Source organism: Panicum virgatum, chromosome 9K (assembly GCF_016808335.1).
Source record: "Panicum virgatum strain AP13 chromosome 9K, P.virgatum_v5, whole genome shotgun sequence".
Taxonomy (NCBI): domain Eukaryota; kingdom Viridiplantae; phylum Streptophyta; class Magnoliopsida; order Poales; family Poaceae; genus Panicum; species Panicum virgatum.
In genome coordinates this window covers 50,905,162-50,929,628 of record NC_053144.1, presented here as the reverse complement: position 1 = coordinate 50,929,628, position 24,467 = coordinate 50,905,162, and the positions used below count along the sequence as shown (strand labels likewise).

The 24,467-nt window shown below is 52.0% G+C and overlaps 2 protein-coding genes and 1 long non-coding RNA gene across 4 annotated transcripts; 1 reads left to right on the top strand and 2 right to left on the bottom strand.

Moving 5' to 3' along the window:
• Positions 1–1,483: 1,483 nt before the first annotated feature.
• Positions 1,484–2,762, bottom strand: LOC120652056. The gene is made up of 2 exons (XR_005666435.1): positions 2,266–2,762; positions 1,484–1,927 (listed from the first exon to the last, which is right to left on the bottom strand). It is a non-coding gene; the product is annotated as an uncharacterized LOC120652056 (long non-coding RNA).
• A 9,042-nt stretch (positions 2,763–11,804) lies between these two features.
• LOC120652055 (COBRA-like protein 5) lies at positions 11,805–13,714 on the top strand. Of its 2 annotated transcripts, none has more exons than XM_039929750.1 (2): positions 11,805–12,109; positions 12,236–13,714. In XM_039929750.1, the coding sequence occupies exons 1-2, from the start codon at positions 12,037–12,039 to the stop codon at positions 13,495–13,497; spliced, it is 1,335 nt and encodes a 444-aa protein (XP_039785684.1). In that variant the 5' UTR covers positions 11,805–12,036; the 3' UTR covers positions 13,498–13,714. The 2 variants fall into 2 exon arrangements, with proteins under 2 accessions (XP_039785684.1, XP_039785682.1); XM_039929748.1 differs by having other exon boundaries at positions 11,819–12,109; positions 12,233–13,713.
• A 19-nt stretch (positions 13,715–13,733) lies between these two features.
• Positions 13,734–21,064, bottom strand: LOC120648094 (COBRA-like protein 2). The gene is made up of 8 exons (XM_039924854.1): positions 20,021–21,064; positions 18,958–19,736; positions 17,832–18,881; positions 16,604–16,700; positions 15,523–15,584; positions 14,594–14,777; positions 14,226–14,503; positions 13,734–14,139 (listed from the first exon to the last, which is right to left on the bottom strand). The coding sequence occupies exons 3-8, from the start codon at positions 17,905–17,907 to the stop codon at positions 13,910–13,912; spliced, it is 927 nt and encodes a 308-aa protein (XP_039780788.1). The 5' UTR covers positions 17,908–18,881; positions 18,958–19,736; positions 20,021–21,064; the 3' UTR covers positions 13,734–13,909.
• Positions 21,065–24,467: the final 3,403 nt, after the last annotated feature.

The following is a 24,467-nucleotide window of genomic DNA, read 5'->3' as shown; positions in this document are numbered from 1 at the left end:
CTCCCTAGATCTCGGCGCCTCCATTCCATTCTCTCTCTCTTCTCTCCGCCGCCTCTGCTCCTCTTCCAGGGAGCTCGCCGCCCGCCACCCTGCCTCCTCGCGGCCGCCCCCTAGACCTCAGCGCCGCCGCCGCGCTCACCACTGCCTCCCAGCACGCGGCTCCGGCAGCGTGGCTCCCCTCCTCCCTCCTCTCGTGGCCGGCGAACGCCGCATCCCCCAGCACCCCTCCCTGCGCGGCGTGCCGGCCCGTGCGCGGCGCGGCACGGTGGAGCGGATCTGCGCGCGGAGGCCTGCGTAGTGGCCATGGCGGCAGCGGCCGGGCCTCCCCTGCTCCCTCGCGTGCAGGCCATGGCTGCGGGCCGCCCCTGCTCTCCGGCGCGGTGGCCATGGCGGTGGCCCTCCTCGGCTCCCTCGGCGGCGCGCTCGGCTTGCGGAGCGCCAGCGCGGGGCGGCGAGGACGCAGGGCGCCTCTCCTCCACCTCCGCGCCTCCTCGCCGCCGGTGAGTCCCCGCGAGGAACGACGGCGGTGGCGGCCGGCGCGAGGAACAACGCGGGTGCTTTTCTTTTTACTTTTTTCAATTTTTTTTGCCGAGTGCTAAATAACACACGGCACTCTCTTTGCCGAGTGCGCGAGAAAAAGCACTCGGCAAAGAGCTGTTTGCCGTCACTCCCTTTGCCGTGTAGCCTTTGCCGAGGGCGGCCGTTGGCAAACGTTTTGCCGAGTGTATATTGGTCTTCGCCAAGTGTTTCTAACACTCGGCATACCATGGGATTCTGCTAGTGCATACGCTATGCATGTGTCGTCCAAACATTGATGTGTAAATTTTTTTACGGGAAACTAAACAAGGCCTTAATTGTTTTCGTAGTTCCAAAATTTATATGTCTAGCATGCATATATATATGCATGTAGTCCTGAAAATAAACGGCCTTCTAACTAATTGACACTCTCCAATGGGATGACAAGATCGATCTGGGTCTATTGGAGTTAGTTGGAGGTGCCAGCAGCTCTAGCACACCACACGGTGTGTACCCTGTACTTAATAAGTTGTACGTGATCTAAAGATGTGGAACTGTTGAATCAATGCTGTTTCCTGCGTGCAGGTCCGTAGCTAGCTAGCTGCGGCGCATGCATGCATGCGGTGGTACGCGACGTAGTAAAAAGCTAAGGAAGAACAGTGGACTGTGGTTCCTGGAAAGGGCGCCAGTGGTACTGGAAAAATGATAAAGCGAAACCGTGAACAGTTCCTTGCATTGCATTGGTGTGCAGGGTAAATCAGAGCGCCACTGTAATTAGTTAATTGGCGCAGAGTCAATCAAGGAGTCATGCGGCGTTCTCCGGCCGATCGAGCGAGGAAAGTCATTTATAAAATTTTTAAAAAGTGCCATTAGAAAACAATAATCCGAGTCAATTTAACAGTAAATGTGCTTTTGCGCGGGTGATTTCATTTCTTATTGTGAAATAAGATGTCGCACTCTCATCACGTATATCTGAATTTTTTAGATTATGGAAAAAGTTCCGGCCTTAATCATTCTTAAGCAAATGACTACAGCCAAAAAAGTTACAAAGAGTTCTTAGACTCTTACCTCAAATGAGGGATTTCACAAATACAAGAAAAAGAAGCTATAAGACAAAGAAAGAAACATAGAAGACTAAACTTCAAACTTCTTCGTTCCCACTTCAATCTTGCAATGTATATTCACGCATACCAATCTAGCACATCACTTGTCTGCTTAGAAGCTTGATGTTCGGATGGTCTGTTGCTTGTCCTTTTACATAGACCTCCGTCTGGCACAAAAGTAGAAGGATATGTCGACATTGCCTTCAAGAAGGGAATGGCACCAAATGATGTCACCAATGCCGACGCCAACGTTACGCTAGTCAAATATTTCCTCGAACGGCTTCCCGTATCACCCAACTTTCACGGACCTACAAACAATAAGATAGCATATTGACAAAACCTCCAAGGAGAAAAGTCTTGCAACAAGCAGCGCCATTGCCGGCCGGCATAACGCCGACTGAGATTTCTCCCTGTACTTTCCAAGCCAAGTCCGCACGCCAGCACATCGGCCACCGATGAAGCCGTCGCCCTGCTCGCTGCCGCTCGCTACCAGCCAAATGCCCACCCGCAGCCTCAAGTCGGCGACCCGCTCGAGAGCTGAAGGCTGAAGCTGTTCCCATCTGCTGTTGCGCCGGGCGCTGGGCCAAAACTGGACCTCCACCCGAATGGAATCTGATGAAGGGGGAGCAGAGTCATGCCCACTCACCTCTGCACGGATCCCCACAGCAGGAGCGGGGCGTCGCCGGAAGCCCCATGGTGCTGCGCGCACAAGAGACGGCGCCGCAGCAGCACCGGTCGGCGGCCCCGCCAATGGCACCAACGAAGTGCCTGTTCGAACTCCATGGCCGGTTTGGTGCAGCAGCAGCCATTAGGTGACGGATCCAAACTCCACAGCCCCGGATCTATCAACCAAGAGGTTGCTCGGAGCAAGCAGGAAGACCGATGGAGCAACTGGATCTTATGGAGCAAAGAGAGAATAAGGACCACAAGAAAGAGAGGGAGAAGATGCGCGCGGCCACCGGCTTCGGCACCGCCACGGGCTGCCGCCGCCGCCTGCTGGACACCGGCGGCGGCGGCCAAGGGAAGGCCCGGCGGGGGAGCCTAGCGGCGGGCGGCGGAGTCGCCCCTCCCGTCGCCCGCGTAGGTGACGCGGAGGGGTACCGTCAATCAAGCACATCCCATCCCGCATCTGTAAGCACACCTCCAAGAGAATAGATCGCCAGTTCTCAAGGTTGATAAAGTCACCATATATATTTTTTATCAGTGGACATATTGTCTACCACAGAATAATATATATAGATGTATCAGTTAACTATTGAAATAAACCTAAAAAAACATAGGGTTTTTTTACACTCGCGTGTAGCTATTCTCACCATCAGTATACTATCATGCGTATGTCCACATACTCATTTATCACTTTGCGTATGTTCATATACTAATTCTAAAATACTTCAAAGGGATATGTATCAAAAGCATCCTTATTTTTAAATATATTATGATTATACTTTTATACTAGTATATAAAAAGAAATGTGTACATATACTCTATGATGATCACATACCCAACATACATACCATCATAGATGTTCTAGTATGACCACATACTCTACGTACATACTATTCATTCGGCCAGATACATCGTTCTACGTCGTGAGATACACACGTGGGAGTAGTTACAAGTGAATGTAGAAAAGATTTTTTCCTACACGCGAGTGTAGAAAATACTCGTCGTGGTGTGCAAACCCACAGCCGGGTGGCGTAGTGCACCCGCCTAAACCTAGAGGGTGAGTACTCGGGGAGAAGCTAGCATTAGTCCAATTTAGATGCAAGAACACGATGAACACAGAGGGTTTAGAGTGGTTCGGGCCGCCGGAGCATAATACCCTACGTCCACTGTGTGTTGTATTGCTTGTGCTCTCAAGAGGTTGAGAACGGGATTGTTCATAGTGAATATGAGCTTGTGTTTTTAGAGTGTCCAGCGAGTCTCCTTTTGTGCAGCGAGCGCCTCCCCTTTATATCTCAAGGGAGGCGCGTACATGGCCGTTGAGTCCCCGACAGGTGGGTCCAACGATGTTGTATTTAATACGAATGGCCTAGCGCTATTATGGTGCTATGCCTGGGAAAGATCTTATTCCGGGATTTACTTGATTTGCCCGTGGGAATCTTCCGTCCGGCATAGCCATGCCCTGTCTTGTCGAAACGGCGCCAGGGGGTAGCTTGCGGCATAGCCTGTCGCGTAGCTGAACAGGCCGTGTAGCTTGTGGCGTATGCGGTATGATGAAAGCGTGATGTGCCGTCGTATCCATTTAATGCGACAGACGGGCTCTGCGCGGATGCGGCGCATGCTGCTACACTGTGTACCTCGGTAATACGCGTCTACGGCGAGGCCTGACAAAAGCTGCCCCGCGTGCCGCGGTGGCAGAGCACGCCTCAACCACCCGCATTGAATGCGGTGGGTGGGCGAGTCTTCCAGCGGAAGACTCGCGCCCGCACCTGCGCCTGCGGGACACGTGGTGCTCCCGGATCCCGCCCCGGCGGTATATTGGTTCCACGCGCGTGGGAGGTTCGGACGGACGCGGGGAGGTCCCGGACCCATATGGGGGGTCCGGGCCCTCGGCTGTTGGCGCGGAGCTTCCCCTCCTCAGGGAGACGTGGCGTCACCGGACCCGTCCCAGAGCGGGGGAGCGGGTCCGGGGCCGTTGGCCCGGTGAGGTAAGAGCTTCACCCCTGGGGCCCGGCTGCTCCGCCCCTTAGTGCGTAGTTATGGATGACCACGCGAGTCCTGTCTTGCTGCAGTAGGAGTGGGTATCCTTGCTACAGGGTACCGACAGTGGCCCCCGGGCCCACCTCGGGAGAGGCGACGAACCCGCAGGCGGGGCCACTACTGTGATCTGGCTCTGCATAACTTGAAGCCTCTAGCGTTAGACTGTGCGCGCTGCAGGAGTCTTGTCCAGCTTTGACCATCCATCGGGTTCCCTACTGGCCCATCAGGATGCAACGGCTCACTGACTCAAGGCCCCCACGCACAGTGGTGCGCCTAGTCACGCGTACGTCGCTCGGCACAACTGCCGCCGGGGTAAAAGGAATTCTTTTCCGCCAGCGCGGTTCCCGAAAGGTCTGACCCTGTCAGCGCTCGTACAGGCGCGTCGGTTCGGCTTCCGCCTCGCTCCGCGCGCACGCGACGGTTCGAATCCCGCCTTTTCACACCTTCGTTTGTTACCTACCTCTCCTGACTGGCGGGCCTGGGCCCCCTTGTCATGGACTGGGCGGCTAACACCAGGCGTGAGCGTCGCCTGGATTCCAGTGATGGTTCCGGGGCACGCCGGATGGATCAGGCTTCATAAAGGGCCGAACCGCATACCGCGGTTACCTTTCCGCATTCGCCTTCTTCCTTCCAAACCTTTGCGCCCCTTTGCCTTCGAGCCTCCTCGCTCCTTGCTCTTCTGCGCAGATTGTTCCTCGCCTCCATAGCAAGATGGCGTCCCTCGTTCGTCCCCGTTGTTTCCAAACCGAGGCGGAACTGAACATGGTGCGCCGCCTGCTTGGGTGGAGTCCACAGGAGACTGCCTGGGGAATTCGAGCAGGCTCGGTTCCCCTCGACGATCTGCGCACCGTGGAATTTGTGATGTTTGTTTCGCACATTTCCACCGGCTTGGGGCTGCCGATCTCTTCGTTCTTCCTACTGCTGCTGGAGGATTTCGGCCTCCAGCTCCAGCATCTCACGCCCCACTCCATCCTCCTGACGTCGATCTTCGTCCACCTATGTGAGATGTTCGTGGGGGTGCGGCCCTGCATTATTCTCTTCCGCCACTTCTTCGACCTGGTGAAGTCCGGGAAGAGCAATGATGAAGTGGGGGCGTACTACTTCCAGACGAGGAGTGATCTGCAGACGCCCTACATCCTCGGGCTTACTGGCGGGAAGTGGGAGGATTGGCGCAAGGAGTGGGTGATCACCACCACCGAAGCCAACGAGCGCCTTGTCATGCCGACCGAGGAACCCGCCTCCGACCGCCAGTCCTGGAGGGCCAAGCCGTCCCTGCCGTCGGAGTTTGACCCCATGCTGAGCAAGATCAGGGCACTGGCGGAGAGCGGCCTCACCTCGATGCACGTGCTCGGGGACTTCCTGAAGCGCCGGATCGCCCCTCTGAAGCAACGGACTCCAAGACTGCAGCAGGACCCACCGCGGGGAGGGCAGCGATCTGACCCAGGAAGGCCTGGAGGTCGTGGTGCGGGCGGTGACGGAGGAGATCTTCGTCCCGGAACACCTGATCCTCCCTCAGGGCGTCGTTCCCCTCTGCGATGACTTGAGCATGAAGGCTGCGGTGCTGGCCACTCTGCCGACCCTCGACGACGGTGGGCTAGCAGCGCGCCAAACTGGGGGCGACCCGGACCGTGGGATCCAGATCCCTGGTGCGTCCGAGGAATAGGCCGTGCCGAGCGCCGCGGGGTCTGGCCCTTCTGCCAAGGGCAAGCAGGCCGTGGCTGGTAGCTCCGCCCCGAGCGGTCCCAGCCAGGCCCGAAGCAGCTCCGGCGCATCGCCGGAGGAGGTGAGCCGGCACGAGTTGCACCGTAACGACGAGACCCCAGTTATGGAGCCCGCCACAAAGCGTCAGAGGGCCGCTGAGGACGCGGGCCAGGGTAGCTCCCGGGCCCCCTCCGCTGAAAACACACAAATGCAAGAATTAACTAGCAACACTATAAAAGAAAGACATAGCTAGGAACTAAACAAAAGTAAAGGCATATCTTGCTGACATAAAATAGCAACGAAATTTTACCAGATCAACATGATAAAGATAAGGCATGCCACAGAATTGTTCCAGCTTTTATTGATGACAGAAAATATTTATTTTAGCCCTAGCAAGCTAAACCAAACACAAATAGATCTACACAAAAGTGTAAAGCAACAGGTCATGAAAATTTTACAGTGGGTTACACATGAAAACATGAGGCTACTAAATTAATTTCAGAATTTTTAGATCAACAGAACTGCAGATATTAAACAAACAAACTCAAACACAAAGTAAATTCTAGAAGGGATAAAACTGACATTTGACATGCATGAGTATTTTTCCTCTGAATTTCTGGACCTAAGAAAACTAACAAAATTTACTTTGCATTTTTAGTATTTTTCTAAATTTTTCTATGAATTTTGGAAGATTTCATCCATTTAACAAATAAAGAAAATAATAAAGGGGGGCTGACAGCCGGGCCCCACCCGTCAGGGAGCCCAGCCCGCCCCCTCCTCTGCTTTGCGCCCGCACGCCATGGCCATGGTCGTGGCCATGGGCGGACGCGGCGGTGGCGGCATTCCCCGCCGGCGGGGTCTGACCGGCGGGGCGGCGAGGTAGCCTGGCAGCCAGGGCAGCTGGCCGGCCCCGGGGCGCGCGGCGGAGGCCCGCGAGCTCGCGTAGAGCGGCCCCGTGGCGGGCGAGCGGCGTCAAGCGGCGGCAAGACGCGTTCCCGGCGACGGTGATGCTTGAACTCAAGGAGAAAGAGACCGGGGAGGCGGAGTGGAGCACGATGAAGTTCACCACTACCTTGAATCGGGTCGAGAAGGGGCGGAAATGGGCTGTCGGCGGTGAGGGGCGGAGCTCGGGTTAGGGTTAATGGCGGCCGGCGGTTGCGGGCGTGATTCCGGCCGAGGAACGGCTCGAACGAGCTTGTTGAGGGGCGGCGTGGGTGCGGGGCAAGGCGAGGGAGGTTGGGGCACGAGGAATCGATCGGGGGCGGCGAGGAACAGCCGACGCGGCGTCGACGGCGAGCTCTGCTCGGCTTGGCTCCGCGCGAGCGCGAGGGAGAGGACGAAGGGGAGGGAAAAACGGAGACGGCGCCGGGACGCGATAAGCTCGAGCTTGAGCGGCGTCGAGGAGCGATGGCCGATGTGTGGAGGAGGCGCCGCTGGCCACAGTCGCCGGTATGGGCAGCGCGTGACACCGTGGCGAGCACAGTGACGCAGTGGAGCACAGTAGCCGCGTTTGAAAAGTTTTGACCCGATTTTCACCACCCAAAACTCAAAATTTGATATGGGAACATGAAATTTGGCCAAAATAAAAGTTGTAGAGGAAGAGAAGATCTACAACTTTGCCTTTGGGGTGAAAGTTGATTTGGAGCTCGGATATTAGAGAGAAAAACGCGATTGAACACGGTTAAATCGATGCTCACCGCGCGAACTCGATTAACACTAATGACGCGATTAAGCCATGATTACCGATTAAACACGATATTAGCATAAAAATTAACACCGGGGTGTTACAGGGATGTGGTTGATGAAGCCCATCAAGCTCATCTCCGCTGAAAATTTCAAAAAATAGTGAGAACATAACAACAATAACGGCATGCAATAATTCCAATGTTGATCAAAATTAAAACATACAACTGTATATGCAATTAAATCTATATCACCGTTGGTCAGAAATACAAATAAATGCAAAAAACCATTAAAATTACAGTATTGCTATTGACAACGTTGGTCAGAAAATAACAATACCATAATGCTCAAAAAGATAATTCTTTAACCATGCTCTTAAACTTTAATTGTCTCGTTGGTTCGAATTAAAGTAAAGAGCAACTATATGAACTTTGCAGCGGAAACATGTAGGAATTTCTATTTTCAGAAGCAATACTGTGAACTTTTATCTCTAAACAATAAACACGTTGGTGCAAAATTGAATAGAGATCAAATTATAACCGAATCCATTCAAAACTCTATCGAAAATACTTCTGAAAAAATAGGAAGAACAATAAAAAACATCACTGTTAATCGGCCCAGACACCAAAACGGCCCGGTCCGATTCACGCGCGGCGAACCCCCCCCCCCCCCCCCCCCCTCGCGCGCCTAGGCCACAGCATGGGCCTGGGCCGGAAAATTGGCCTGCGTTTGGCTCCCTCTTGGGCCTAATGTGGCCCGACCGGCGGCGGCCGGCCGCGTCCCTCGCGGGATCAAAACCCGCAGTCGCCGGCTACCCCTAAACCCTAAATCATTTCCCTATCCTCCCTTTCTCTCTCCACAGAGCGGCGGCGCCCCCTGAGCAGCGTGGACGGCCATGGCGGTCGCGGAGGAGGACGAGGCGGCGCCGCCGCGGCTTGCTCGCCGGCGTGCACGCTCGCCGGTGGGGGAGCGCGACGCCGTCGGGCTCGCCGTTGACGGCGCCTCACTTCCGAACCCACGCACGTGCGCCCCGGCGTCCCGGCGGCGAGCGGTGGCTCCCTGGGCTGCGCTCCGGCGAGCGGCCGCGCAGCCCTGTCCCGTGCATCGGCGGTGGTGGCCACGGCGGGTAACTGTTGAGTCGCCGCCGGCCCTGTTGTTATCTAGGGTTAGGGTTGGAATTTCTTTTTCGATTCAGACCGATTTGGCTTTCGTTTCTTTGATTCCTTTCGATTCGCGGACGAATCCACACTTTCCCCTATTGGATCTATGCTCTAGCATGGCGAATGATACCATTGTTATACTTTTAGGATTGACTAGTGCACGGATCGAGTGGGTATTCCATTGACTTTCCTTTTCACAAGTACATAAGAGGCCTAAATCTAGAACAGAGAAATGAAAAAGTACACAGAGGGAGAGAGGGAGAGACCATCACCGCCAGCGCTTGAGCTCGTTCCGGCCATCTCGGGTTCGGTGATGTAGATCTGCTCTAGGGCAGCGGCGAGGGACGCAGCGGCTTCACGGTCGCGGCGGCGTTGTCGTGGGTGACGGCGCCAACAGCAACGGACCAGGGACGACGGTGGCGGCGATGGTGGTGCTTCCCACTGCTCCAGCGCCCCCTCCAGATCGGCTTAGGGTTTAGGAATGTGGGTGAGGGTGTCAGCGGCACGGTGAACTTCGTACCGAGCGTCCCGGCTCCTCACCCCTATTTATTTGGCACTGTATAGTGGGAGCCCACCAACTATTAATGGGTTGGGCGCCCCCGATCAGAGTGCGGGATTAAGGGGTCTAATAGGCCGTTGGACTTATCAGGAAAGACATCAATCCAACATAGAGGAGTGAGGAATCGTTCGTTGCCTCCGAAAACACGTAGCAAAAGGTACGGTGGTTGCCCAACACGAAGTACTATACTTGTTGCTGGGAAATTAAGGGCCATCTACCTCATCTTGGTAACATCATCGTCATCATCGGGAGGAGATCGAAGGAAGCTAACCGCGGCATGCATACAAAGGCACGCATCAAGTAGTACTAGCTCGCAGCGACGGATGGCTCCCTGCCACCAACAGAGCAGCAGCTTGCCGAGCACCCTGGCAGTGGCCTTGTCCCCCGGCCCTGTGGAATTAGATCGTCGAGGCCCCGGCCGAGCGTGTTGACGAAACATGCATGCCGCTTTTGCAAGCTAGCTAGAGACTGTACGTAAAAAAAAAAGGCTAAATGAAAATGGTGGGCCGATCGAAAGCGAGTAAAATTCACCGACGATCCTCTAATAAAGTTGCTCGATTAGTAGATAGGCCTCTGAATTACTAATTCGTACTGCTACATATATCTGATGTCTGATGAGTAAACCATTCTTATCAGTGCACGGTTCGCTCATCAAGATTATATTCGTCCACTCTGTTCATCATGGGCGGAGCCATGTTGATGATTGTGGGTGCGGCTGCACCCACAAAATTTTTACAATCACTTATATTTTCTAGTTTTTAATCATGTTCGCTTCCGCACCCCTCTATATTTGTCTCTAACTCCGCCCCTGCTGTTCAGTGTTGATCGTCCTAGCTAATAACTTGGCAACTACGCGGCACATTCATGTCAATACACATTTTCGTCCTTTCTGTTCATCAATCATATTGTCGTTGCACCATACCGTACCCCCACATACAATAATTAATAACAACCAATAAATAGAATAAAAATGGCTGTTATTAGCTAGGACGCGCGCGCGCACGTACACACACACACACACATTATATATATATATATATATATATATATATATAATATATATATATATCATGATACATGACGTATCTGATCCAACGAAGCGAAGAGTATGTACGCGGAGTATGTGTTCATACTAGAATATTTATGATAATATATATGTTGGGTATGTGACCATACATAAAGTATATGGACATATTTATTTTATATACGAATATTAAGGTATAATCATAGTATATTTAAAAAATAGGGCTGCTTTTGAAATTTTTCATGTACATACCTTTGAAGTATCTTAGAATAAGTATATGAATATACTCAAAATGATAAATAAATATGCGGACATACACATGATGGTATACTGATGATGAGAGTAGCTACACCTAAGTGTAAAAAAACTCGTCATATATATATATATATATATATATATATATATATATATCCGGCCGGTTGAGCCCTACTACGTATATTTATTCTGATAGGGAACGATCGACCGAACCGTGCCAAATAAATTGGCACGTATATGCATATTCTGACCATTTCTTTTGGTATCGGAGTACTACTTTTTCCAAGCTGTTAGTACCATATATATGCAGCCGCGCAGTTAGTTAGTTAGATTTATTATTATCATGGTAGAGGTAGAATAATTATATGTGCAGCGATACCCACCTACTCTCTATGGCAATACGGTACCATATATATCCCAAAAAAAAACAAACAGTAGCTTCAGTAATCTAGTCTTCCTCTCGCTCTGTTGTCTTTCGCTTAAAAATTTTTGGCCGGCCCGGCAAAAGGTAAACATCTTAATTTCAACATCATCAAGAATTCTACGAGCGTACGTACATACATAGGCACGCACATCATCATTCGTCAGCGTCCAACGCAAATCGGTTGAGAAATCAAAAAGATCAAGATGCCTGTGCCCTGTGCGTGCGTGATCAAACGTCGCAACTATCGTAACAGCATCTTCCCACCTCACTCGCTTAGATTTTAAAGAGAGCTGAGTGATGTGCTCGTCCGCCGTCGACCGTGCGCGCTACCAAGATGGTGAGAGAGATACCGTTGCATCGTCCAATCCAATCTCCCTCCCCTCTCTCTCCCCCAATGCAAGATCCCCTGCGTCGCTTTCCTCCCTCCCTCGTCACCAACCGCGGTTGCTTGAGCGGGGAACAATGCGAGCGCGCGAGAGAGCACACGCCCGCGCGCGCCATGTCGGACGGATTCAGATTTCAGAGAGGGCGAGCGCCACCGGTCGGGTTCAGAGGAGGTGGGGCGGAGCCATCACCGGGCTCGATCGGATCGATCCCCACGTCAGGCGCGCGCGCGATTTCTCATTTTCTCGAGCCGATGGATCGATCGAGTTGGAGTCCTCGTTACGCAACGCAACTCGACCAACCCGGCGTCGGCGGCCAGGGCCGCCAGCCATCTCTGGTGGTGACGTGCCATCTCGATGGCATCTCCTCTTCTTCCCTCTTCCCTCCTCCGATCCTTGCCCGGCCGGCCGGCCTTTATTTGCCGGCGCCTCCAGCTTCCTCCCCTCCAGGAACTTGTCCCACCAGCTAGCAGTCAGTAGCGGTGTTCTTGCAGAGGCGGCCGGCCGGCTCGACGTGCGTCGACGATGGGGCTCCGCCGCGACTCCGCCGCCGCGCTGGTGGCTCTGGTGCTCGCGGTCACCTGCTGCTCCGTTGCAGGTTCTTTTGTGTAGTGTCATCAATTCATTCCTTCATTTGATCCATGCATGCTGATTATTTCATCTGCTTGCATTGGGTTCCTTCTTATTGATCGTTGTGTTCATCGATCGATCGATCGGTCAGTAGTGGCCTACGATCCCCTGGACCCGAACGGCAACATCACCATCAAGTGGGACGTCATCTCCTGGACGCCCGACGGCTACGTGGCGATGGTGACGATGAGCAACTACCAGATGTACCGGCACATCATGGCGCCCGGGTGGACGGTGGGGTGGTCGTGGGCCAAGAAGGAGGTGATCTGGTCCATCGTGGGCGCGCAGGCCACGGAGCAGGGCGACTGCTCCAAGTTCAAGGCCGGCATCCCGCACTGCTGCAAGCGCACCCCCGCCGTGGTGGACCTCCTCCCGGGCGTACCCTACAACCAGCAGATCGCCAACTGCTGCAAGGCCGGCGTCGTCGCCGCCTACGGCCAGGACCCCACCGCCGCCGTCTCCGCCTTCCAGGTCTCCGTCGGCCTCGCCGGCACCACCAACAAGACCGTCAAGCTCCCCACCAACTTCACCCTCCAGGGCCCCGGCCCGGGCTACACCTGCGGCCCCGCCCGCGTCGTCCCCTCCACCGTCTACCTCACCCCCGACCGCCGCCGCCGCACGCAGGCGCTCATGACCTGGACCGTCACCTGCACCTACTCCCAGCAGCTCGCCTCCCGGTACCCCTCCTGCTGCGTCTCCTTCTCCTCCTTCTACAACAGCACCATCGTGCCCTGCGCCCACTGCGCCTGCGGCTGCGGCCATGGCGGCCACGGCGGCGCCGGCTGCATCGCCGGCGACTCCAAGCGCGCGCTCTCCCCCGGCGTCAACACGCCGCGCAGGGACGGGCAGCCGCTGCTGCAGTGCACGCCGCACATGTGCCCGGTGCGCGTCCACTGGCACGTCAAGCTCAACTACAAAGACTACTGGCGCGCCAAGATCGCCATCACCAACTTCAACTACCGGATCAACTACACGCAGTGGACGCTGGTGGCGCAGCACCCCAACCTGGACAACGTCACCGAGGTCTTCAGCTTCCAGTACAGGCCGCTGCTGCCCTACGGCGCCATCAACGACACCGGCATGTTCTACGGGCTCAAATTCTACAACGACCTGCTCATGGAGGCCGGGCCTTTCGGCAACGTGCAGTCCGAGGTGCTCATGCGCAAGGACGCCAGAACCTTCACCTTCAGCCAGGGATGGGCCTTCCCAAGGAAGATCTACTTCAACGGCGACGAGTGCAAGATGCCGCCGCCGGACTCCTACCCCTACCTGCCCAACAGGTCCGCCCGGGTTGCGGCACCGTCGGTGATCGCCTCGGCATTCCTGCTGGCGCTGCTGCTCCTGCTGGCGCCGTGATTGATAGGGAGCAGCAGAGTGTGTTGTTACCTGTGCAGCGGTGGTTTCGTCATGTAAACATAACGCGGTGGGATCTCCAATTACTTTCTAGACAGCCTGAGAACAAATGATAGTAATACATAGTAGAGCACAAGCCTTTTTCTGCGGTTTCGTCATGTACGCAGATTATTATTTGTTCGAATATATGAATGGACTTGCTGAACATTGGCAATGCTTTTCTGACGGAAGCAATATGATAGATAAATGCTCAGTCACACACACAAGGTTTCACTTGGGAGGTAGTGTTGTGCTGCCTCAAATAACCTTCAGAACTAGTTAGCAGGATCACCAGTTAGCAGATCAGCTTGCAGGATCACAAGTTCACATCCTAATCAAAGCAGATCAGAATCAGTTCACCAGTTCTGTCAGTTGCCTAGACATCAGCTGATCCTTCAATAGTCACTACATACGAAGCCATAAGAACAGCATCGCTGCCCAAACCGCCATTGAAGTATATCCGCCTTGGAAATGCCCAGCCTTTCTCGAAAGTGAACGACGAGGGGTCCTTCCGGAACAGAAGCTCAGATTGCACATTTCCATCTGCCCCAGCCACCATGAGCAAGTCATTGTAGTGCTTGATACCCCACAGCATTCCAGTATCATCTGCAGCAACATATATACAGGTCAATAGCTAAAACATTGTAGATTGAATTGCCAAAAATGATCGGGAATGTGCAACAAATACTGACTTATTACTCCATAGGGGTTCAGAGACTTGTAGTTGAAGCTGAAAATAGTAGTGACTTTGTCGAAATTTGGATGTTGCACTACCAAGTTCCACTGTGAGTAGTTCATCCTGTAATTCCAATTTGTAACCGTGATCTTCACCCTCCAGTACTCCCTGTAATTGAGCTTAACATGCCAATGCACTCTTATTGGGCACATATGGGGCGTGCATTGTACTAAAGGAGCCATGCTGCTCTTGCCTGGTTCATTCACGACAGAAGCCAAATAAGGTGAATTACCCCTACAGATGTAGTACATACACAATGAAAGTTAAGCGCAAAATGTATATATGGTGTCTAAGAGACTTTGTGGAGGGAGGGATGGTACTTACTCCACACAACTTCCTGGTCTGGTAATATTATTCTGACAGCCACATGAACATTTTGGCCAGTTAACTATCGTGTCATTGTAGAATGATGAGAGCGAAACACAACAGGTTGGAGCCCGCTGAGCAACAAATTGTGAATACGTACATGTCACGTTCCATGTCACTGCAAGAAGAAACCAGGTGTTCACTATTCAAAACCTGACTGTAAGCCATTGGCCAGAGATATTTTATCATACAGCATAATTGTCGGTGTCCTGACCCGGCGGACCGGACCCAACCAGTGATGATGCTGCGTGTTCCTCGTCCCAGATGTTGATGCAAGAGGCAACACAGTAACACACGGATTTATCCTGGTTCCGGCCGTGGGGCCGTACGTCCAGCAAAAAGGTGTGCGAGAGCACTGTACTGTCTTGCACCGAGGGTGCCTGTAGTAGGGGGTACAAGCGAGGCGAGAGATGGAGGGAAGCTCCCAAGTCTCTGCTAGAGGGGGAGTTGATTGAGGCGAGTGATAATATCGGGGCTCAGAAGAGCGTATGTGCTCTGTGAGTAGTGCTAAGCGTTGTGTTCTACCGAATGGGCCGACCCCTTAAGGGAAAACCCGCCTCCTCCTTTTATAGACACAAGGAGGGACAGTGTACATGCACAGGGGATCATGGAAGTCGTCGTCTTCTCCCCGAATCGCGGGGGTGCGGTGGTCGAGCATTGTGGGAAGTACACTGTGGGGTATGGCGCCGGGCGTGGCAGTCATCCTAGGCATCGTCCTTGGTCTTGCGGAGATCGCGCCGGCGTCCTGACGGCTCCAGCGGGCGGCGTGGTCGTTGCTGTGGGGGGTACCATCCTCCAGGCGTGGCGTGGCGGTGTTCCGAGGGTCCTACAGGCCAGGGTCTTGTCCTGGTCAAGGCCGGAGCCGTTTCCGAGGGTCGTGCCCATGCCGTTCGAGGGCTCCGCGGAAGAAAAAGTATGAAGGAGGTACGGGGAGTTGGCAGTATAGTAGCTGGAGCAGTGCCGAGCACGTCTTGCACTGCGTCGCAGGTTCCCACAGTGTCGCCACAGCGTCCGGGATGGCGGAGCAGTGACCGAAGTTGGCGGACGAGACTCCCGTCACAGCCACTGTGGGGAATGGCGGCCTGGCGCCGTCTGGCCCGGGCGTTGTGGAGGAGTGGTTGGCATTTAATGCCTCCATACGGCGGGCGGGTGAACGGAAGGGCCGTTTGTCCTTTCCGTCGAGGGGTGGCCTCGAGCGAGGCGGAGACGTTCTGCTTTCTCGAGGGCAGGCTCGCTACCCTCGAGCGAGGCGGAGGCGCGGGGCGCGGTCGAGGGCTTCGGCGGGGAGCCCTGAGCGAGGCAGAGATCACCCCGCGGGTCCGACAGGGGTGTGGATGGGCCGCACTGCGTAAGTGGACCGCGTGTTGGGCTTCTTTGAGTCCTTTCCTTTCTTCCAGATTGGAAAGAGGCTGTAGGCCTTCGTGAGCCCGGTTGCCCAACATGTGTTTGCGTTTTTAGGGCGATTTTAGTCCCCTGATTAGGAGCATGCCCCTAATCATGGTACCCGACAGTAGCCCCCGAGCCTGTGGTCGAGTCAAGGGATTCAGCCAGAGAGTATTTTGGCGATTTTACCCCTTGATGTGATCGATCGGCGTTGCGCTCCCGCCAGCCGCATCCGGATGCTTGCCTGGCGGACGTGACAACTCGTCGGTCGGGGTAGTGCGCCTGCGGAAAAAGTACTCCGAGGTGCGCGCCCCTTCTTGTTTTGTTCCGGGGACGAGACGCGTTATCGTGCTGAGCAGGCCAGACCCATGATGGCGCCTGCTGCTCTGCAGCTGGTGCTATTGCCGCACTGTCCCGCGTTCAGGGTCTCAGCCCTGCTTTCCCTGGTTGCCTTGCGGCGCGCCGTTCGAGGGCAGTCGGCCAGCGCTTATGCTGCGCTGCTCTGCGTCCAGGGGCTCGGCTTTGCGTTGTTTGGTCACGTCTCGGCATGGTAACCGAGGGCATCTTTCACTCGTGGGGTGATACTATAACAGTGTACTTACAACATAGCCATCTGAAGTCCACTGCATGATATCCCATTTGATTGTGATATTCCCAGTTGGATCAAGAGGATCATAAGCTTCTGCAGAAAAATAAAGCATAGAGTCAGGTAAGTTTCAGACCTTGAATACCAACTATGATCTTTCTTCTCCCCCTTGAAGATCAGAAGGTAACTGTTTTGTACAATAGAAAAGGTGTGAAAACTGGCACATCAATGATCCATGTGTATAGTTACCAGAGAAAATTGAAGTGGTGAAACAACACCATCTTTTGCACTGAAAATAACATGGACCTCTGGATGAGAATATAAGAACCACATTTAACTTTTGCAGAGTTTAATAACCACAACCACCAGAGTTATCTAACGACGAAGAACTCTTGTGCAATACTTTTCCTGAGTATTTTAGAGGACATAGAAATGGTCCCCCTTGACAGTGGCGGAACCAGATAGGTAGCACTATATGTCTTGGACTACCCTAAATTTTGAGATTTTCTCTTTCACTAATGAATAATTTAATAAACTTTAGCACAAAATAAAGATCATATGGACACATATACTAGTTACGACTACCTTAAACTGAAATCCTGGTTCCGCTACTGCCCCCTTTGACATCAAACTAGCCATCTGAATTCGGAATGATCAAAGCAGTATATGATCTAAGGACATCATTGGTGTGTAGTAAATGCTGCTTGAGTGCCCAAAGGGGATGGAACTTTTAATGTCTTTTAACAGATGGCGATACAGGTGCCCAGACAGGATTCCTTCTTAGATTGGCTGGTAATGGAACAGTAAACAAGCTCTATCCCGGGCTCGCAGCCACATTTTTAAGTACTTGAAAAATCAAACCTTGGTGGTGCTAGCTTCAGAAATGTAATCTCCTTATGAACCAAAATACTATGGAGCCTCAAGTGACGGCACTAGGCCTCTCTATGTCTCGACTCTTATCAAGGCAAATTGTTCCCACTTGGAAGGAAATTCTGAGCAGGAAGCGAACAAAGGAAAATAAAGTTCTCTCCATACCCCATGAATCATGAGACTACCATAAAACATAAAGACCAAGAACTGACCGAAAATCATACAAAAAAATGGGAAATCGAACAACAAATCAAAGGTAATCACGCGTACTAAGTAGTCCCCCGCACCAGCAGAGCAGAAATTTACCACGTTTTACTAAGATTGGAGCACCAACAGGTGAAGCACTGAGTCACTGACCTGCCAGTGGAGCCACGGAAGAGATGCCGGCGAACAGAGCAATGGCGAGGCCAAGGAAATGGAGCTGCCTCGCCATGGCTCACACAGTAGAGCACAAAGAAGAAAGAACCTCTCCCTGGCCCTGCCTTCCGCAATCTCCCCCCTTTCCTCCCCTCCTTCCCTCACATTTATTTCTTCTTGCCCTTCTTGTTGGTCAGGCTGCGTTTAGTTGGCAAAAAAAATGTTGCCCAAAGCCAAAAATCTGCCATTGGCAGGTGAAGCCCAAAAACTTCGAACCCCAAAAAAATTTGGGTGGTGTTTAATTCCCAAATTTTTTTGGCCAGCAGCAACAACTTTCCTCTTTTTCCCTTATTTAATGCTTCATTTGGGTAGCATTGCTTGTTCCATGCATAAACATGCATGCTCATGTTGCTGTTATCAAATCTCAAACATGCAATTGGTGAGCTCACACACCTTATCACAATGCCACAAAAACAGATATTAACACTATTACCGTCATTGAACCACAAACAAACAGTTCTCTAGCATACACATTTTCTGCACAAACAAAACAGCACGCATCCATGTCCTCATGCATGCATACACAGTTCGAACAAAACTTTCAATTACGGTTAAACAAAGCAAGCGCAATCGAATCCCGAAACACATTCATGCTGTCCGGTTCATCTTCCACTTCTTCAGTCTCCGGCTGATCCTCAAATGCTTGATGCGGCACAAAGTTCTCATCACGGTCACAACGACCAAAGTGTCTATCCCGTAAGCCACTATTCCTAACGAAATTATGCAATGCACATGCTGCCTGTATGATTTCGCTTTGCTTCTGCGGTGCATAACAAGGTATCTCCTTCAGCATCCTCCACTTCATTTTCAACACACCAATAGACCTCTCAACGACATTCCTAAGGGAAGAATGTGCATAGTTGAAGGTCTCTTCCATACCTTGTGGTGGTGCGGCATTCCTATACTCCTGCAGATGGTACTTTGTTCCCTTGTAAGGAGCTAGGTATCCAACCTGGTTGCGATACCCCGAGTCCACTAGGTAATACTTCCCTGCACCAAAATGGATGAGTTAGTGTCAGTAACTAAAAGTACCATTGGCAAATGAACTTCCAGATTGCAACTTTACCTGCTGGTGGATGTGGAAACACATGGCTATATGTTGTCATTGCATCATTGAAGGGTCTCGTATCATGAACAGATCCAGGCCATCCACTAAGCACAAATGTAAACCTCATGTCAAAGTCACAGGCAACCATAACATTTTGTGTGGTCATCCCCTTCTGACTCAAATGCTGCATGAACAGATTCTTCGGCACCACACACGGTACATGAGTTCCATCGATGGCCCCTATGCAATTATTGAAGTAGGGAAAGAACATACGGTTCCCTAGTCTAGGATGCATTGTGCTGAATTGTGGGTCCACAGGCTTTATGATGTCGGCAGCAAGCTTTACCACACTCTTCAAAACTTTGGTGAACATGCTGCTAACTGTCCCCAATGACCACTCAAATCTAATCCTCAGCTTGCCTACATGATTGAGGGGCCCCAAGCATCCAAAGAAACATCCCTAGAGCCTCAATCGAGGTGGATTTCGTACTAGATTTGAGGCCATAAGATTGTACCAGCAGGGAATGAAGGCTATGAAACATATCTGGGCTCATTCTAAACATGCTGTAACAGGACTTCCTATCCCCCAAGTTCCTCTGTACCCATTCCAAACCGGTCATCTGAGGTTGCCTGCACAGTGCTCTACTCAAATGCTTTTCAGCATGCACAGCATATTCATACATAGCGTAGAAGAAGGCGTCCTCGTCTTCATCTTCAAAGCAAAGTTCAAGAAGATCGAAGAAACTATCATCCCAACTGTTATTGCTATGGCTTGTAGTTGTTGATGTCACAGCAGCCTACGAAAACAAATAAAGACCAACAATTTATCAGCACCATCATATAGCTGAACACTAATTCAAATCAGCCCATACTCGTTAATGCAAATCACCTCCAGACATATAGCTGAAAAATAATTCAAATCAGCCCATCCATGCATGAATATTTAATTCCAATTTAGCCATAGTTCATAGCCACTTAGTTCAATAAAAACAGGCATAGTTCAAACGCAAATCTTCTAAACACAGACATAGTTCAAACACTAATGATAGTGCAAATAATTTAGGAGGGTCTAGTTGCTGACCGTCGAGTAGTGCTCGATCATGATGCGCCTTCCTGCATCAGAGGTGATAAAGAACAGCTCCATACTATTGTCATTCTCCACTATGCGCATTACTCCGCGAAACAAGTGTGCTGTCGACTCTACTGACACCCAAGTCCGCTGCCAGCTGGTGGACTTTCTGGACCCTCGTCCTGTGCTCAGTGCGGGCAGCTTCTTCCATTTCCTCCCTTTTTCGCCGCAGGTCTTGTATGAGCGCATTCCTTTTACTCATAAGCTTATTGCGGTGGGTCATGATGCTGTCCGCTGACCTAACTGCTGGAATTTTGGACCTTTTGCTTGGGCCGCGGGCTGTGGTGCTTGTACTGCTGGCTCTTTTCCTAGCGTTGGAGCGAGGGGTGCTGGTGCTGAGCGGGGCGAGCTGCTCACCTTCCTCATCGGCTTCCTCTTCATCTGTGGAGTCCCCCTCAATCAGAGTAGCCGCAGCAGGCACAAACGATGTCCCCGCACTCCGGCCCCTCTGGCCCCAGGGACGACGGCCTGCACCTCGTCCCTGGACCTGACCGTCCGTCGCTGCACCTGCACCTCCTCCGTGGAAGTGTGCGCCCGTCCCTGCACCTCCTCCTGGTGCAGCGACCGTGCAAGGCGCCTGGAAGCCGGGCCTGGTGCCTGTCGTCTGAGATGGGACTGGAATGGAGGGAGGGGGCGGCATTGCGTGCACCTCCTGGCCCGAATTGATGTAGCCATGTAGGCGTCCATGTCCGGCCACGCGTTGCCGGCGAACGCGTGGGCGGGATTGGTGCTGCTGGATCCGCCAAATGGATGGGAGGCGGCGGGCCGGGGACCTAATCCGTCGGGGACGTCTTGGTTGCCATCGAAGGCGCCTCCGTTGAAGCCGTCACCGTCGGAGCTATCCATCGGCTAGATCCGGAACCCGAGGCGGTGGATCTGCACCAAGGGGGTGAAACGGAGGATGCGCGGCGGCGGACGGAGGGTGGGCGAGCGGCGAGGGACGGAGGGAGGGCGAACGCTGAAAGGCTGGCCTGGTTTGTGCAGTGAATTTTTCGGCAAAAGAGAATTTTGTATACATGAAGTACTAAATATAATTTATTTTTAAAAAATTTTATAGATAAATGTAATTTTACGAGCCGAATCTAATGAGCCTAATTAATATATAATTAGATACAGTAATGCTGCAGTGACTAAGCTTTAATCATCCTCTAATCATGCATCAAAGTCTTTATTGGCTACAGTATTACTACAGTATCTATAGTTGTTGAGGTGTTTTGTAATTAAATTTAATTTAATATTTCTAATTAATAGTCAAAGTTGTAAAATATTTCCATCAAAACTAACCAAACAAGCCGCTGCAGCGATGCAGAGAGAGGGTGTTTCAACTTTCGAGCATCGCTCCCGTGCTCTGGGCGGGGGTCTCCGGCCGTGGGTTTGGGAAGTGGCGCATGGGGTCTTTCGTCTTTTCATCTTGCTAGCTTTTATTCTGGTCGGGGGATACGTAAGAATATACTACTGCCAGCTTTTGGCAGTATAGTGTATTGTCACGATATACTCTACCATTTATATCTACTATAGATCAATATGGTTATCTAATTATAAACTGCTATACTTATAGTTTGACGACATTTTATTCTTTCAAATAAAATGTTTCGTATATGTTTGAACATAAAGTGTGTAATGTAGAAAAAGGATGGACTCTTTCATTGAAATAGCAGCATAGTGTTTCTGTAGGATTTTCAAATAGCTCGGCTTTACCTAGTTTGTCGAAGAAATCACAATTAATGAGTAAAATAAATCAGTTAACTAATAAAAACACATATCTTGCCCCTATCTCGAAAGTGATCATTCCCACCCAGATCTCTCTAGTTTCAGTTTGGCCTATGCCAGCCCATGGCCCATGGAGAAACCTGTAAGATTTATTATTGTGGCCCGTTTGCAGCGAGGATGAACACGAAAAATTATAAGGCTATGTTTGGATGTAAACATTGAAAGGCTTGGTATTGAATTGGGCTAAATGTCAAATCTGACTAGCTTTGGCATTGGGTTTAATACCAATGTTTTTTTTAATGGAGATGAAATTGGTGGATGGAATTTGACGAGATGAAAAATACCAAATCGTGTTTGGATGCATACACCATCGAATTGAGAATTGGATGCACACACCAGCTAAAAGAGAGAAGCAGACTCGTGACTCCGCCTCCGCCCACCACCGCGCCGTCGCCTCACCTCTCCCGTTCTTCTCCACGCCAGAGCTGTTACGCCCCTTCCTGCTCCGCGCCGTCAAGGAGCCGTGCACGCGGACCAGCACTCTTCTTCCCCATCCCCGACGAGGAGCCCTGGCGAGGAGGCGGACGCGTGGGCCTCCAGTTCTCCGTCGGTCCGCCTGGGGAGCCCCTGACGAGGTGAATCTCCTGAGAGGAGGAAGGGGAGGGGCGGCGCGGCTACCCAGAGAGAAGGAAGGGGAGGGGGCGGCGGAGGAGGGCCGCAGGAAGGGCAGCACAGCTTGCTGGAGGGGGGCGGGGCGGCTCGCCGGAGAGAGACCTCAGGAGGGGCGGTGGAGAGGAAGAGAATGCGACGAAGATGCGGGAGACGACGGAGAGAACAATGCCAGCGAATACGAAGGGGTCCGGCTCGGTATTGGGGGCAAGTGAGTTCCCGTGCGATGAATATCGCTTGGTATTGGGTTGGAATTCTAATTCCGAATTCCAAACCACCCAAACAGCTGGTATTTAGGGCTGGCAATGCCAATGCCAATTCCAAGCCTGGAATACAAACATCCAAACGCTACCTAAGATTTTTTATTCCCCACCTTTCATTGTTTGAGATTCGTGCAAAACAATAATAACCTTTGGATCCACTCTAAACCTAACTTTTCTCTCTCAACTGCTCTGCTCGCCCGACCACCGCCGCCGCTCTGCGCGCCTGCACCGACGCCGTGGCCTGCTCCGCGCTCCCCGCCGGCCCCGCGCGTCTGCGCCGCTCGCCCGCTGCGCGCCGCCGCCGCCACTGTCCTGCGCGCCCGCGCGGCCCCACGCGCCTGTGCCGCTCGCCTGCTGCGCGCCGCCGCCTGCTCCGAGCACCGCCGCCCGCACAGCGCGCCGCGTGCTTGCTCCGCCGCCGCCCACCGCCCACTCCGCTGCTGCGCTCGCATCGCCGCCTCGTTGGCGTCGGAGAAGAAGGTGGGGTTCAACATTTGCAAACAATTAATTCAACATTTTTAAAATAGTAGTTAAACATTTTCGAAATACTAATTTAACATTGTTTTCCAGTAAAATATTGAATGTAATGTTAAATGAGTTTTATAGGTGAGTTGCTTAGCCATTTTTCACGAGATACATAAAAGCCCCCGGACGAACATACACAGCACCTACGGCTACAGGTACTCGAAAATGTCGCAAATGGCATCTATGAAATACTCGACGTTAATAGATCGAGAGAGGGCGCTAAAACTGAAGCCAGAGGGCAACGTTAATTAAGATGCATCTGGGCTCAGGGTTCCGACCGACATGGCGACGTGTCCAGCAAAAATACTGCTACCTGCTAAAAGGCTCTTTGGATCGCGCTAGATCCCAGCGTATACGTTTTTCGAGAAAGAAATCTCGTATGCATGAAGTGCTAAATAAAATTTATTTGTAAAATTTTTTTAGACATGAGTGTAATTTTTTGTGACGAATCTAATGACAGTAATTAATCGATAATTGGCTACAGTGGTGAAGCGTCCCCTCATAAGAGAAGACTTAAATGTGATACAAAACATCAGTCCCAGGAGGCTGATGCCACATTTATTACATCAGATGGTTCAAAACCTTACAAACCTTGGCGGACACTCGATACAGATGATAATAATTATTAACCAAGCTACAACATAACACCAGACCGCAAACCACATAGGGTCTACTACGGGCTCAGAGTACTGCGACAGCGGAGGCATCTCGACAGGGCCGGTACCACAAGCAAGGTTGGGTGTAGAACGATAACCCTACTCGGCGTCGTCTGGAACGAAGTCTGGGTCTTCTTCTGTAAAAAGTGAGAATGGGGTGAGTACAAACGTACTCAGCAAGTCCAGCCACACCCACGGAGGGGTTAAAACAGGATAATATGCATAGGTAAATCAAGGGTAAGGTTATGGTTTAATTTGCAGAAAAACGATATTTTAAGCAGGGTTGATTTTAAAGAAAGTCCCTTTAGAAAACCGGTTTTTGTAGCGACACGGAATTCACATCTTAAATCTGCCACCGGACTCCCCGTCCGTCGTAGCACACGGCACAACGGCCGGACACAAATCCAAAACAACTCACACCAGCCCATCCCAAAGAAACACTAGTTATGTGACCACACCGTAACTCGCCCAATACCGTGGGCACGGACTATTCGAATAGATTCATAGCTCTGCAGAGGTGTGCAACTTTGCCCACAAGTAGGATACCACAACTCGAACACCGTCGTGTCGGTGTAG